The sequence below is a fragment of the Rhododendron vialii genome, chromosome 3a (genome assembly GCF_030253575.1).
Source record: "Rhododendron vialii isolate Sample 1 chromosome 3a, ASM3025357v1".
NCBI classification, from domain to species: Eukaryota; Viridiplantae; Streptophyta; class Magnoliopsida; order Ericales; family Ericaceae; genus Rhododendron; species Rhododendron vialii.
Window position 1 is genome coordinate 33,857,314 of NC_080559.1, and position 15,196 is coordinate 33,872,509.

The 15,196-nt window shown below is 37.7% G+C and overlaps 2 protein-coding genes across 3 annotated transcripts; both read left to right on the top strand.

The window, feature by feature from the left end:
* The first annotated feature begins 3,104 nt into the window (after window positions 1-3,104).
* Window positions 3,105-7,748, top strand: LOC131320221 (mediator of RNA polymerase II transcription subunit 17). The gene is made up of 8 exons (XM_058350847.1): window positions 3,105-3,323; window positions 3,413-3,620; window positions 4,404-4,517; window positions 4,756-4,841; window positions 5,184-5,571; window positions 5,648-6,115; window positions 6,222-6,536; window positions 7,210-7,748. Exons 1-8 carry the CDS (start codon window positions 3,235-3,237, stop codon window positions 7,534-7,536), a joined length of 1,995 nt encoding a protein of 664 aa, XP_058206830.1. The 5' UTR covers window positions 3,105-3,234; the 3' UTR covers window positions 7,537-7,748.
* Window positions 7,749-11,998: 4,250 nt separating this feature from the next.
* Window positions 11,999-15,007, top strand: LOC131320223 (uncharacterized). Of its 2 annotated transcripts, none has more exons than XM_058350849.1 (4): window positions 11,999-13,252; window positions 14,319-14,483; window positions 14,571-14,622; window positions 14,748-15,007. In XM_058350849.1, exons 1-4 carry the CDS (start codon window positions 12,987-12,989, stop codon window positions 14,835-14,837), a joined length of 573 nt encoding a protein of 190 aa, XP_058206832.1. In that variant the 5' UTR covers window positions 11,999-12,986; the 3' UTR covers window positions 14,838-15,007. The 2 variants fall into 2 exon arrangements, with proteins under 2 accessions (XP_058206832.1, XP_058206833.1); XM_058350850.1 differs by having other exon boundaries at window positions 12,147-13,252; window positions 14,382-14,483.
* Window positions 15,008-15,196: the final 189 nt, after the last annotated feature.

Genomic DNA, 15,196 nt, shown 5'->3' on the forward strand with positions numbered 1-15,196 from the left:
GTTAACAGCTTTTGAAAAGGGAATTTTCGGAATCATAAATCGGGCCCTTCGAGAATAAAACAGAAGCAATCGGATTGGTTTAAATTCAGAAAGTCTTCGGGTCACCGCATGGACGGTCCACCGCACGCCTTTTGGGGCCCATTTCGGGCTCCAAAAAAATATAGAAAAATATTCATAAATTTTAAAATAATATTTCACGAAACCCTGTAAAAAATTAGCTCCAACAGGTATCGGTAAATATGTTTTTCAGAATTCGTAGGAACGAAACTGTTTAGTTTTGCAGTTTCGTCCTACAAATTCAAAAAACATATCTACCGATATCCGTTGGAGCTGATTTTTTACAAGGTCCCGTAAAATATTATTTTAAAATTTATGAATATTTTTCTGTATTTTTTTGAGACCTGGAATGGGTCCCAAAAGACATGCGGTGGACGGTCACCGCGAATTGCATGCGGTGACCGTAGTCCGGCTGGTTTAAATTTGTTTTGGAATAGGCTCGCTGTGCAATTTCTATTGGCTCGCTACCAGGGAATTGGTTAGCGCCGTGTCCCCGACCCACTGTCATCAACTGAAGGGCACGCACGTAATTTTAACCCCATTAGTTTTGTTCACCCTTCCCTTGAGGGTGTAAACATCACCTTCATTCCTATTAGTTAGTATAGTGTGGATCCCACTACATAGTATGTAAATCACACCACAAAATAATGTCATAATTACCGAAAATATATATATATTGCACAGGTGGAACCTCCTTAAAAATTGCACTCCACGTTGAATTTGTTGAAAGGAGCTTATTGAATTTGAATGCATACCCACAAAGATTTATGGTCGAATTTTTTTAAGCATATCAAACTTGGACCGACAATGAAAAATAATCACCCAATCAGATCTAGTCACCTTCATTTCAACCCAGGAAAAAAATCTCTTACACATGCAATAACAACATTAGCATTACAGCCCATAATTCGGAGGGGTATGGACCAGAGCGGACTAGAGACCTAACCTTGACAATATGTGCTTAAAGTGATTACTTCCAAAATGTTTTACCATTGGAACCGTTCCCTTTTACTTCCAATTTTTTTTTGAAAAGACATATATATAGTATCCCCGACTTAAATAAATCTGAAAAGACATCCAAGATGGATGGAAGCCTTGCTTCTTTTTTCAAAAAAAATTCAAAGCATAAATAATGTACACTTAAATCATATTGTGGGACAATTCATCAAAACAATTGTCCAAGATTGCTAGATCGAGCACGCGATACGCCGATACCCATAGTCTTAAAGTCTTAGATTGATTCTCGTTTGCTTTTCTTGCTGAACTTGTAATATAAAATACCAGTAAAATTCTTTTAATGTTTGCCATCTCCTCCGGGTCATTGTTGCAAAAAAGAATGGTATCATCCGCACTCCGGTTATATCATTGAACTTTTAGAGAGAAAAAAAAAATAGAAAACCTACTAGTCTAATGGGCACCGTAAGAAGGAAAAAAATTCGATCTTTCTATGTGCATAAAAAAAAAAAATAGGCTTATAAACATGTTGGATAATAAATTGTTAAAACTTAATAGGTTTTAAAATAGGCTTGTAAACATGCTGGATAGCAAATTGTTCAAAAAACAGGCTTATCTAAACACCTTTCTATTTTATTATATAGATGGAGGAGTAACTATTTTTCTAACTATTGCTTACTACGTTCATTAGTCTGGATATTGTACAAGGTCCATTGTTCTGGATATAGTTGTAGTTCGCAAAGACTAAAAACTGATCTTTGTTGAACAAGATAACTACTTAACACCCCCACCTCTCTTCATATCATGCGACTCAAACAACCCAAGATTAAACAATAAAGGCTAAACAAATAGTACTATTATTATTAGGCCAGCGAACATAGCCGAGCGTGCAAAGCACGTTGTTAAACACCTAGTATAATAATAACGGAGTACTACAAATAGTGAGGAAATTTCAATTTTTTTTGTTGAGCTCGATTGGGGTGTGACATCTCAAAGTGTTATTCATGTTTTTTACCAAACTATAAAACTGTTATTGAACATTACGAAATTGTGCTTTTTGGGCTGAGTTCTTCGGGCTTGGCCTTGGGTGAATTATTCCTGCTCAAATTTTGGGCTCTCTCTATCAAGCCCACACTAATCCCCAATTGGTCTTGGTCACTCCCAGGCCCATCCAACTTACCCGGCCATAAGCCTTAAATTTATTTATTTTTGCAACGCAAGCAAATGGTTAGTATGTTAGTTTGCAAGGGTTCAAAGATTATCCATAGACGTAAACCCCAAATCACCCCCTCGCGGGGCTCGACTCATGCCTCCACTGAAAGAGGCATACCAACTGAGCTAAGAGCTCATTGGAAGTCAGCGTTAATTCACATATAATGAGTTCGGCCTTAATTTTTCAATGCGTTTTAATGCTGTCTTTTTAGTTGCTTTCTACTTATTAAGTTTTATAAGATTCAGGTTAAATTCTTACATTATAGTTTTCGTCTCGATTTCTTACATTATAGTTTTCGTCTTGATAAGAGAAATTGAAAAAGTATAAAATCATATACCATAGTTGAAAAAAATTTCACATAAGACCACGAAAATAACCCAAAATTTTGGAAAAATTATTTCTCTGGTCGAAACTAAAAACATGGTAGAAAAATTCGACGCATGATCTTGTAAGATGGAAACTTATTATGGAGGCTCCGTGAACAGGTTCTCAGCCATTCATTTGCGCAATTAATGGCTAAGATTCGTTTTCAATTTTAACTGATCACAATTAATTGTTACCGATTACAATTAATTTTCAATCTGGATTATCCAAAAACACTTTAACTAAGATTCGTTTTCAATTAGTTTTTGCACATTCACTAACTAAAATGGAGATGCTCTAAAGATCAAAGGAAAGAAACCACCTCGTGCGTAGGACGTTAAATAACCATGTCAAATTTCGATATTTGTGCTTCATTTTTTATTGATAGCGTTTCATTTTGTTTATGAGTTTACTAGTAGCTTCACATTAAAAAAATAGCGTCATATATGATGCTCCATTTTATTTATGCCATTACTGGTAATTTTACATTAAAAATGAAGCGTGTCCGATAAAAAAAGGAGAGCGAAACGTGGGGATCAAATCGGTCATCTTACACACTGCAAATTTGCTAACCCCGCTTTCTTCCTCTGTTCTAGGGCTCCGTTCAATTTTCTCGGATATTTCCCCGGAAAATAATCATAGGAGTAATGGACGGGAATTTGGAAATCTCTCTGGACAAGCTTCCGATCAGGCGCTTGGAATCCATTGAAGAAAACGGAGCCGAACGATACCCTTCGTAAGCTACATATCTAGTCTCCATCTGATTCGACGTACTTAAGCGTATGTATACGTATATGCAATTTATGTGTATGCTGCATGTTGCAGTGATGTAGGGTATGAGGAGAAGAGAGTGAACCTGATTCGTCGAATAGACTTCGGATGGGCGGTGGAGAGAGAAGATCCGAGCAAGAAGCGGAAGAAGACTTCTTCTTCGAAAGAGGATGCAACGACGCCGTGGCCGTGGCAGAGCATGGTGGAGAATCTGAAGTTGGCTCATCAGGAGCTCTCTGTCATCATCGATCTCATCAATACCGTCAGTCAATTTTCCTGTTTTATATATGTACTTAATTACACTTGAATGTCCATACACTTACCTAATTTCGATAGATGCGTGTGCCAATCGTGTTATAAAAAAAGATAGATAGAGATTAATTGGAATGTAATGAAATATAGGATGTGAAAGTAGAAACTAGAAACAGTGTTATAAAGTCGGCCGACTAGTCAGTGCCTAGGCGCTAAGTGCCCCTCCTCTGCCCAACTAGCGCCGAGCGGTTTTTATAACATTGAGTAGAAAAGAGGACAGAAGAAATTTGGGATGACAGTTTTTTTTTTTTCCTCCCTTGGCAGTTTCTTTAGACAGTTGAAGGGGTAGTTTGGGGACAAAAAGTGTGAGCCAGTCTCAAAATTGACGTACACACCAAAAGGGTTTTTCCTTTTATAATAGTAATAGATATGTATAATAATCTTCGTGATTCATTTTGTTATATAGACAAGTGAGTGAGGATCTCAGTTGAATTTTTTTTTCCCGAAATTTGGACTAGTGCTTGAAATTAGATATCTTATCTTCACAACCAGTGAGGATGAGGATTGCAGTTGAATAACTAAATTCTGATTATCGCTTGGACAATTTTTTTATTTATTTTTGCTTGAACTAAGTAACAAGCTTTTAGCTGAAATTTTCATGCTCTCTAAAGTGCCACTGTTTACAAGCATCAGAGGGAGGAAGAAAAACTTCCAATGGGAAACAGAGTTGTCAAAAGTTAAATTAGGTATAATTGTGTAAGTTGCATGTTTTATGAAAATCTGGTGTGTGTAGGTGGAAGCTAATGATGCAGTTACAGTAGCTGGCATGACCAGGCCGAAGCAGTTACCTAATGAACAATTGTCTGATCTTGCTGTATCTACGGCAACAAAGCTGCAATGTTTCCGGGTACTCTTTGTTGTATTTGTCGTACATTGTTTTTTTGTGTTGTGATACCTGCGATGCTCTTCCTCTGCTTAAATTCACAGTATCGACATAGTTGCATAACTTTGCCTGGGGCCCTGGACAAGTATTGCCTCATAGACAATTTGATCAATAGAAAGATATGTGTGCAGTGTCCTTGCCTATATGTATCATTGTGTTGAATATATCATGAGCTTAGTTGTTCTTTGTTTCCAATTGCCAGCAACTTGGAAAATATTTCAAGCAATCTGCCAAAGCATTGGAACAGCAAGTGGCTAGGGAAGCAAGATTCTACGGTGCTCTCATTAGGTAAGCGCCCCCTAAATGCTGTACTTCTTCAGGACAAGATACACTACGTCGAAGTTTCTTGAATATTGCACTACAAACTACAGCAGCATTTCTAGATGTTTCTGGAATAAACAATCTTAATATTTTACCTTTCTTGTTTGTCCTTGTCGTCGCATAAATTGATTGCGTCCCTCTATAGATCGTGTGCAGTGACCTCAGAGAATTACAAATTGTTTGTATCGTTTTCTTTATCTTCACTGCCCTCTTTCTATGCCTTTATTTTTTTTTTAATGTAAGCTTACTGCGTCACAATGACGTTTGCATTACATCCTGTGTCAACTTGATTTCCTGACAAGCTGATAGATTGCAGCAAAACTGGAAAGTTAAACGGCAGCGTGTGGTCGCTGCCACTTCTAGCAACGAAGGGTTCTATATTGATCTATTAGACAATTCATTACATGATTCAGCGGCCATATCTCGCCCATCTGCTTTATCAACAGTGCGCATCGAGCATGACCCAGCTGGAATGCTTTCTGTGAACTTACCTCCAAAGTCATGCCGCTCTCTTCAATTTGTGTTTCTTGGTGCGCATCTGTATAATTATCCAACACAATCTAGTAAAATGCGAACTCATTGCTCCTCTAAGGATCCATCCAAAGAAACTAAAAAAGAACATTTGAGTGATGATGAATCTGTTAAAGAAACCCATTCAGTCATCCGTCAAGTTCATCGTGCAATCTTTGACGAGCAGGTTTGTGCCTTGCTTATATTGTTGACCTCATATTTCTGAATATTGTTTTTTACCACTTCTGGTTCTCTGGTTCCAGGTTTTTGATTTGGTGAATCGTGAAGCATTCAACCAGTCTTTAGGTGTGAATGTGACCGGAATACGAGAAAACTATTTACAATTGAGCATAGATCAAGGAGCTTCTGCATCTATTTCGCTTGTGCCGTCTTGGAAAGAAAATCAAACAGTTGACAGTGCAGGGACTCAGAATTTAGAAACTGCAATAGTACCTTTAGAAACATTTGATGGGTCAAGGTTAGGTGAAGGGAAAAGTGATACCCATAAAAGAAAACCCAAGCTTCCTAATCAAGTTAGTTGTGAAATCTTTTTGGAGCAAATTTTTCATGAACAAGTACTTGTGAAAGCAAAGGATGGATCGACATCTGCTGTTAGAACTCAGTTAGCCAATCATCCAGCGAAGAATCGGTTAAATCTTCTGGGTCATTTCTGCATGTCTCTGGCTCACAGGATCTTTTCAAACAAAGTTCTCGCTGAGCTGGAAAATCTGGTATAGTTTGACTTCTTGTTCATTCATTTTAAATGGAAGAAAAAGAAGCTGTTTATCTTTGTGTGGCCATTTCGTTTATCTACAATTGTTTGTTTGATGCTTGAAGGTTTCTGGGGTCCCATATGTCCATCTTATATCCCATCATACTTGGAATTCTCGTACATCTTCGTGGACCCTCTCTATGAATGTTCCTCGGTCCATTGTTCATGCCGGATCCCAAATCCAGAACTCGGGCATTAAACATATTGAGGATGGGAAGTCACAGTTTCGGACTAAGGTGGTTGTGAACGATGATTGCATCAATGTAGAAGGGGAGGGTGCACCAAATGTTGTTGGCCTCTTCAAAAGGTCTGAGAGCATCTGCTCTACGAACAGATATGACTGTGACTTGGCAGATCTTCCTGTGATACTTCTTCAGCAGGTATGCCTCAGTTTTTGTAAGCAATTATGGTACGTCTAGATGTAATAAAAGATTAAATTTGAATACAATGAAAGGGGTATCCTTAAGTGAATTCATATTTTGCGAGTTATGATGACTTAAAACTTAGCATTAAATTGACATTTGGCAAGGGGTCAAAAGGGGGGAGGGTCTTACATGGCAAGCATTCTAATTGTAGATTTCCAAACTTCAGTTATTGAATATGGATAAAATGAAGGTTGTACGATTTATTTAACCAAATTGGGTATGTTGCTCCAAAAAGGGTTGGGTATATCATAGCATGGTATGCTTGTATGTGTTGTCATGTTGCTTCCAGTTAACCAACCAAAGAGTTGACAACCATCATTTTCTTTACACTTAGGAATTGCATCAGCTAAAATTTCTCTAATGCATGCTTGAATGTTGCATGTGAGATTTCAGAGGCTTTAATCTCAGCCTCAGCTCTTTCTGTTTGATAACAAGTTCATTGGTGTGTATGCGCTAAACATTCATAAAACGCAATCGTTACAACTTCAATCCACAAAGTCTTTTATAAAATGCACTTTGGTTAATACGCGTGTGCGAGTCTTTTATGTATGCCTCTTTGTACTTCTTTTCCTGCTGTTCTTGCATTTCGTTAATGTTCCTGTCAATGCTATGGGTTTTTTCCCAACAGATTGCAAGCCAGGTTATTCGGTGGCTTCACGAGGAAGCTCTTATGGTTGGAATAAAAGCAAAGCGAGACTACCTGTGCTTATCCTTTGAGTTAGACCAAGGAGAAACACTAGGTTTAGTAGCTCATGTGGATCCAGAAGATACCCAAGGGTGCATCTCCTGGTGGTTGGTGGTGGAGGATGGATTCACTGAGGAAAGCAAATTTCATCCAGATATTTCTGATGGCGGATCCGAAACTCGGAAATTCCTGGGTTATTTATCACTTGATGTGTTGTATTCGACATTGATGGACTTGGTTTGTCTCTGCAATGGTGGTGGGAGGCCCTGATTCTGCACATTCTTCCTGCACTTTGTTAGTGGGCTAGGCTTCCGGTGATTATGCGGTTTTGATGAGCCAAAGCATTTCTCTTGTACTTTCTTTGCTGATTTTCCCCCCTTTGCTCTCATTTGTCTTATTCGATTGTGCTGATCTTATAAAGGGCATAATGGATGAAATTAACGGAGCCTGTTCTCCTAAATTAGTGATGATTTTCATTGCAATGAGTCTGACTCTGCGTTTTATATCCAATTTGAGGTTTTAACCGACACCAAAGCTGCATATGTAAATCAAAAAGGCTCTTCTTTGGTATACTTAACTAATTCACTTTCCTATCAGTGTGTGGGGTATATATACATTGGTATACACATATTGGCGTGTCCCCACGACGTGTTGTGTCCCCCATTTTTTGGAAATTTGCGTCTCAGCGTGTCCATGTAGTTTCCGTGTCGTGTCCCGTGACAGTGTCGGTGCTACATAGCATATAGTTATGGGTCATTGACTGTGATCAATATGTTAATGTTATTTGAGTTTTCAACCATCATTAAAGCTGCGAATGTGATTAACAACACACCAAGGTTCTCTCTGGGGTAAGAAACTAGCTCAAGGAACCTACCCTTTGTGAGTCCATCACACCAGGTCACTTTCGTTTTTGACAGATCACTCTTTTGGACCATTAGAGCAGTTTAAAAACTAGGTTATCTTTTCATTTAAGAATTTCAATGGATGAATCAGTTGTTTGGGGAAGAACTGCTCACCTAACACATGATGCCTGCCTGTTGGAACCTTGGAACTGATGAGTCAGAATGCAGCAAAGTGCACCACTATAACAAATAGGGACTTTAGTACTGGGCCGACAGAAATGTGCGGCGGATAAGGGTGTTGGGACATCATGTGGCAGTGCTAGACTGCCCAATAATTATTGTAGAAATACATTAGTTCAAGGCCCCCGCTATGTACAAATGCTGTGTCTGCCACCGGGCGAAATGCACCACTATAACAAATGAGACTACTAGTATGGATTATCTTTTCTTCACAATACCCATGGTCTGACTAAAAATGGAAGCGCCACAAGAAGGGGCAGATCTGCAGATGCATTTGGCTACACTCTCTAGTTGCATCAGATCATAACCAAGCTCCTTGTTTTTATGTTTATTCTTGTTATTTTTTGTCTTTCGGATAAACCTCAATTACTAGTTACTAATAATAAATTCACTTTTTTTGGGTGGGAATAGAGCCTTTTTAGCAGGGATAAAATTATTAGCGGTCCACAATCATCACCAAGGTTTATCTTGAGGGAGTTTATTGAGTGCTGCTGGTTTTGTCAAACCAGTCACTTTCATCTCAACAAATCCACTCTCTTCAGGACCAATAGGAGAGAGGTGAGAGTATTGTTTCAATGTGATTGATAAACTCTTTCTTGAAAGAGTTTCTCAACAAACAGATAAGGCCTATCTGAAACTGTGTGTTTAGATAACTACGTAGGAGTACTATTAATTAGAGGGTTAAGATATTTCAACCCTCCCTCCAGTTATTTTTTGATAACTCTGGTGTCCGAGGCAGCTTAGGAGTGCCTCAACTAATCCTGAGTCCCAATCTGATCGCTCGGGAAGTCGGGACCAAACTGCACCAGAAGAGTAAACAGCACCTATGTATATCTTTTTTAGTCCTCCAGAATAAAAAAGGGAAAACCACAAGAAGTGGCATTGGCGCATGCCTGAGCCCCACAAATTGTACACCCCATGATTTTCAACAATCTCAAAGTTGCACACCCCATGATTTTCAAAGTTGCTTCCACTTTTCGTGGGTACGGGAGTATACCCCTTTCGGCAGGGATAATAAATAAATAAATGGTCCCCTAACTATTTCTTTTTTTTGATCAGCGTCCCCTAACTATTTCATTCACTTTGTTTTCACACATTCGTGCTCTACCACTTTGAACAAAATTAGGAATGAGGATTAAATAATTGGGAGATTTGGTGATAGGTCCACTGAACAGCATCTCTTCCTCAAAAAGAGGTAAGAGAATCATTCAAATTAAGTTATGATAACAAGACGATACATCAATCTTGTGAGGTCTGCAATAATTAAATCAAACTCAATGCACAACAATTCAAGGAATGGCCGCACCAGGTAAAAAATACAATCCAACGGCCTCTCCAAAATTTTGCTCCATAAGCTATTTGGAGGGAAAATGCTTGTAAAAAAAATTAAAATTCATCACTATAAGACAATGGTCTCACATAAGGCTAGTTAGGAGGCTCCCTAGAATTACCTAATATATAGTATCAAAAGTATAATCATTCGTCGGATTTGTGTGAGTTTTTTTAGATTAATCATTCGTCTGGATGAAAGAAATTTGAAAAAGTAAAAAATTAAGAACAAAAGTTCTTCAAGAAAAAACCAAGTCACACAAAATACAGTTTTAACCCAATTGTGTATTTGGACACCTTTCAACTTCGGTCTATATTTCTATACTAGTGATTCTATTTATTTTGACAAAAATAAATAAATTAAATAAGCGCTATATATCAATAATGCTTTCCGTCTTTATAGAAAAATAAATTTTTCTAAAGACACCTTAAGAACAGCAACTATTCAACTGATACCCAATACTAATTTAATGGTCCAAATTATAATTATTCTCTACTGATAGTTATAGGTTGGCGCATTCATAAGAGTCAAAAATAGAAGTGATGGGCAAGCATCATCCATTGTGGTTATGCATTGCTGGCAAAACACCAAAGACGGGGCCTTGATAATTTTAAAATGGAAGCGGTTCCTCTTCGGTCCATATTTTGAATTGAGGAAACAAGCGAAATCTAAATCATCCAATATTGTAATTAATGATTTGGATCAGCTCAAATACTTTTTAGGGGAATAATTCTTCGCGAGAAGAATCCTTAAGCAGATCCGAACCATTGATTTTTTCAATGTAATAGTCCAAATTTGGACCTTTTCTTTCAGTCCAAAACTTCGACTAGAGAGGATCCGATCCCATATTCTCCATTAACTTTAAGTCATTTGACCATTCCTATGGGAAAAAACCTCTTGTTATAAATTAAAAAAAAAAAGGGTGTATTTCAGTGGACGAAATTCCCGCATATGTGGAGTTTGGCCAAAAAGATTGAGAGACTTTTCAAGATATAGAAAAGATATTTTACACATTAAAAAGAGAACTTGAAATGATTTTTTTAAACATTTTTCTTGAAATTCATATACCTTTTTTGCTGACTAAATGCATAATTTGAAGTTGTTCTAAAGTTCTTGCAATAACTCGTGCTATGTTTTTGACTTTCAAAATGTGCAATCAAAGATAATAATAACATGGATCCAGACGGATCCTCTGCGAGGATTGTATCTGTGGTGATCGTGTGAGACTTTCAACAGGAGGGTGCCACCTCTTAATGAGTGGATCCAACGGTATAGATTAGAGCCAATCTCATCGGCCTTTATATTCTTGCCAAAATGACACCGTTCCATTCAAAGGCAACCAACGGAGACATAACGTTTCATGTGTTTCCCACAAGAACAGAAAATCTCTTTCCTCCATCGTTTCAATTTCATAATCCGATGGAGTATTTGTAATGTAATTTGAGAATTTTCGTTTATTTTTTTATAACTTAGGTATTTGGGTCAGTTTATGCGCATTTCAATTAATCTTGGGACCAATTCCACCGCCCACTTGCAGGGATCCCAATTAAAATTAGTGCAAAGCTCTATATAGACTAACCTCAAAAGAATTGATACTATCACTTAAGAGGTTTCGAACCTGAAACCTTAAGAAGCAAACCCCTAAGTTTCAAGTCTTAACTATTAGCCAACCCCTGGGGTTAATATTTTGATGGAATTTGTTGTACATACGCCATGTGCGGACCTTTTTAAAAATAATTTTTCGAATAGTCTAGTCCTGCAAAAAATCAATTCAATTGAATATGTAAGCGGTCGATCTAATCTTCCAAGTTTCATTCAAAATTCAAGATCCTGAACTTTGAATGAAAATTTTGAAGATTGAATCGACCACTTAGACATATTTAATTGGATTGAATTTTTGTAGGACCACCCAAAAAATTATTTTAAATATAATGAACGGTTTGAGTTATTCAAATAGAACCAAAAAGTGAACCTCACACGGTGTATGCATTTTGGTATCCCAATATTCAGTTTGTTCTTTGAACATTAGATGGTCATATCTGAACTCTAGTCTAAGTACAAGACACGTAACATTTCCCAACCGCTGCGTTTGGCTGCCTTCCAGCGAAACGGTGTCGATTTGTAAGAAAATAAAGGCTCATGGGATTTTTTCTATTCTGTTGAATCCACTCATTTAATAGGTGGCGCTCTCCTATTGAAAGTCTCACACAATTACCACATACACAATCCTCAGACAAGATCAAGATCCATCATGGGATATTCAAAGAAGAGCATAAAAAATGAACAGATCCTTGTTACCATTGCATCATTTTATATTTTCAATGTTACTCCGATATATAATTCTGATATTATTATTATGTTATTAAGTCGTACAATCCACGCTCCCGTAACGACTAGAATTCAAAATTGAATTAGTTGGTCAACTAGTTGAGTTAGTAGGGAAGGATAATCAATTAATCATCAGGCCTTGGAATATTTGGTGGAGTAATTGTTTTGGTCACGTATCTTGAAGTATTTAAAGAGAAGTTTCAATTACGATCCAAAAATTCCTCAAACGTACAAGAAACGAATCTGGCCGCCTACCCCAACTGCAGTTCTCTCCAGTTCTGCCGCTGTAAATACACTTGTACAGATCCCTCTTGCTACCCACACTAGTTTTATTAAACCTTCATTTATTATTGCAATCTCTTTGCTGTTCATTACCTCTTTTTATTGATTCGCCATTGGTGCCTACAACCTTGGAAGTCGAAGAGGTTGAGATTTGGGAAAATTGGTGGGGATGCGAATCGTTATCTGGGTTTCAAGAATACAAGGCATTTGAGTGGTATAGACTTTGTGGGTTGTTCCATGGGTTTCTCAAAAAAGTGAGGAAAGTAGATTGCGATGAGGGTTTTGTGAGAAATTTAAATTTCTTGATGTGGGTTTTGTGAGAAAAATTTGATTTCTTACGTGGGTTTTCTGTGGAGTTAGATTTTTTGATGTGGGTTCTGGATAGGAACAAGATTGGATTATACAGTTAGGATATTTTGGTTTGAGGATTTTATAGGGTTTGGGGTTTGACTCCATCTTGATAACGGTTTGCTTGAAGGATAGAACTTGAAAGGATCCTACGGTTAAATTTGAAACTGTTCCATTAGTGATATTGGCGGATCATCTTTAGGTCTGTGGATTATTTTTCAGACAGGATTTAGGAGTTGCAAAGAAGCAGTTTTCTTTCCTCCATACTAAAAAAAAATTTGTAGGGCTAATTTTTTTTTTTAGTGGGTTGGGTATATCCTAGATTTTTGTGGATTGTTTTGTTTGTGAATATGTCTGGTGGAAGTGGAACACCAACTGGGGGTGGATTGATGAGGCAGAGGCACAACAGCCAAGGATACGCCTCGAGCAACGATGACCTAGAGGATGATGCTAGTTCAAGGTCATTTTCTCAGTCGACATCATCGGAGAAGAAGAGGACTTGGGTTGAGATGGTGGAGAATTTTCTTTGGATTGCTTCTGCAGTTTTTATCATATTTCTCGGTGACGGGCATTCCAATTTTATTTTCATCTTGTGGCATGATGATCGGATTAGAAGGTAATTTGCTCAAGCTTAATCCTTTTCACATCTTCTCATTGCTCATTCAAAAAGATGGGACTCTTGAAATTTGAAACTCATTGTTTGTTTTTTAGAGGCCTAGACTAGCGGAGTTTTGTTAAGAAGCTGAGAATTCTTTCGGAGTTCCCTGTATTGAAGATTAAACTTAGTTTCTCAGTTCCTTCTTTGGGACTGCTTATTCGGGTGATCAATTCGTGTAGACTATGAAATCCCTGTTCCTCTAAGCACGTTTTCCGTTATGGATGATTTGGATACTTGAATTGATTATGAAAAGGTATCATATGGTTTGTTTTCTTCATTTTCCTCTCTTTTAATCTTTTGTTTTACTGTAGTTTCTCCATGTGGATTTGTTGAACAGTTATGATAACAGTTATGATTCTGCAGAAAAACTGGACGCTGTTAACTAATACAGCTTCAAGCTTGTTTGAACAAAAGGATAAAAGAAAATTAGTCCAGCTTCATTGAGGTTCCGTACTTGTACACGGTGTCACACACCTGAAACCTTGCACTGACATTTTGTCTGATATATTCATTCAATACATCAATGAAAAAAATGTGGTCTTCTTTCAAAATTCACACAGGAGGAGTGCAGGATCTTCTACCTTTCAATCATACCAAATAGATTTTGAAGGCTCTTTGGACGATCCATTCAGTTTTGGGCCATTAAACTATTTGTGTATGCTGCGAATTTAACTCATCAGATCAGATTGTTAATGCATTCTGTCTGTCTACTTAATTAGGACAACATCCAATCACAATCATTTTGAATTAAGTAGTGAAAATGCCATGGCTTAAGTGTCACTCCTAAAGGTTTGGATGCAGAGCTCATGCTTCTAGATATTGCTAGGCGTTGCTGTAAATGCTAGGAAGTTATTTAGACACATCAGCTCTGTTTGTCATCCAAATGTGCCGTATTATTTGTCTTTCGTATTCTATGTGCATTTTTACATTCGTAATGTACATGTCGTCAAGACTTGTGTTTTTTGTGGATTAATGAGAATCTTCTTGCTGTTATAATTTACCTCCACGGGTCTGCTTCATGCAGAGTACCATTTTACCTTGGGATGGTGGGAGTTGGTTTGAATGTCATCTTCTTCTTATACACCAGTTTGTCAGCATGGAGTTCGCGGAAGTCTGGTGAAAAGTGGGATTCTCCTAGTACATCTGCCCTTCCGTTCGTTACCTTACTTGGGATCATATCCTTTTGCTTGTAAGAGAGCTATCCTGCCTTCAATTTTCTTCGATATACCACTAAGTTAAAGACTGCTCATACTTTTCCTCTGGACTCCTCATTCAGGTTTTCGTTTTCTTTGTGGCCACTTTGGAGTTTCTTGACCCTACCTCTTCTGGTGAGAGTCTCAATTTACTAGTGTGTTTCACTTTTGTATTAACTTTGTAGATATTCAGAATTCACTTACAGATATGGAAATTTTTACTCGACTAAATTAGCTAATCTATTTGGCATATTGTGCAGTTCACGCTATTTATGGCCGGCATGGTCTTGGTGCCCTACCTTATGCTTGGGACATTGAGGCCACATACCAATGAGCTCCGTAGAGATTGATCATTTTGTTTCACAGTTAACAACTCCATGTCCATACAGAATTAGGTGAATAGTTTATACCTTAGATTTTACAGTTGGTGACATTGAGAGCATAATCATAGTTTTGATTTATTGTGTTGAACGCATTACCAGACGATCAATGTTTATAAGAGCAACAGTTCTAATTTTCATATTGAGTGATTCATACTTTCACGTGTCAATTCATGAAATGCTGGACAGTTTTAACCCTGTGGTGTGCAAATGGAACGGATCGAGTTGAAATGGAATTGCTTAATTTGTTGTTGATTTGGAGCCAATTTGCGGTTCTCATGAGTACTTCATTATTGCCGAGAAGGAAAAGTCTAGGAACACACCTTCCT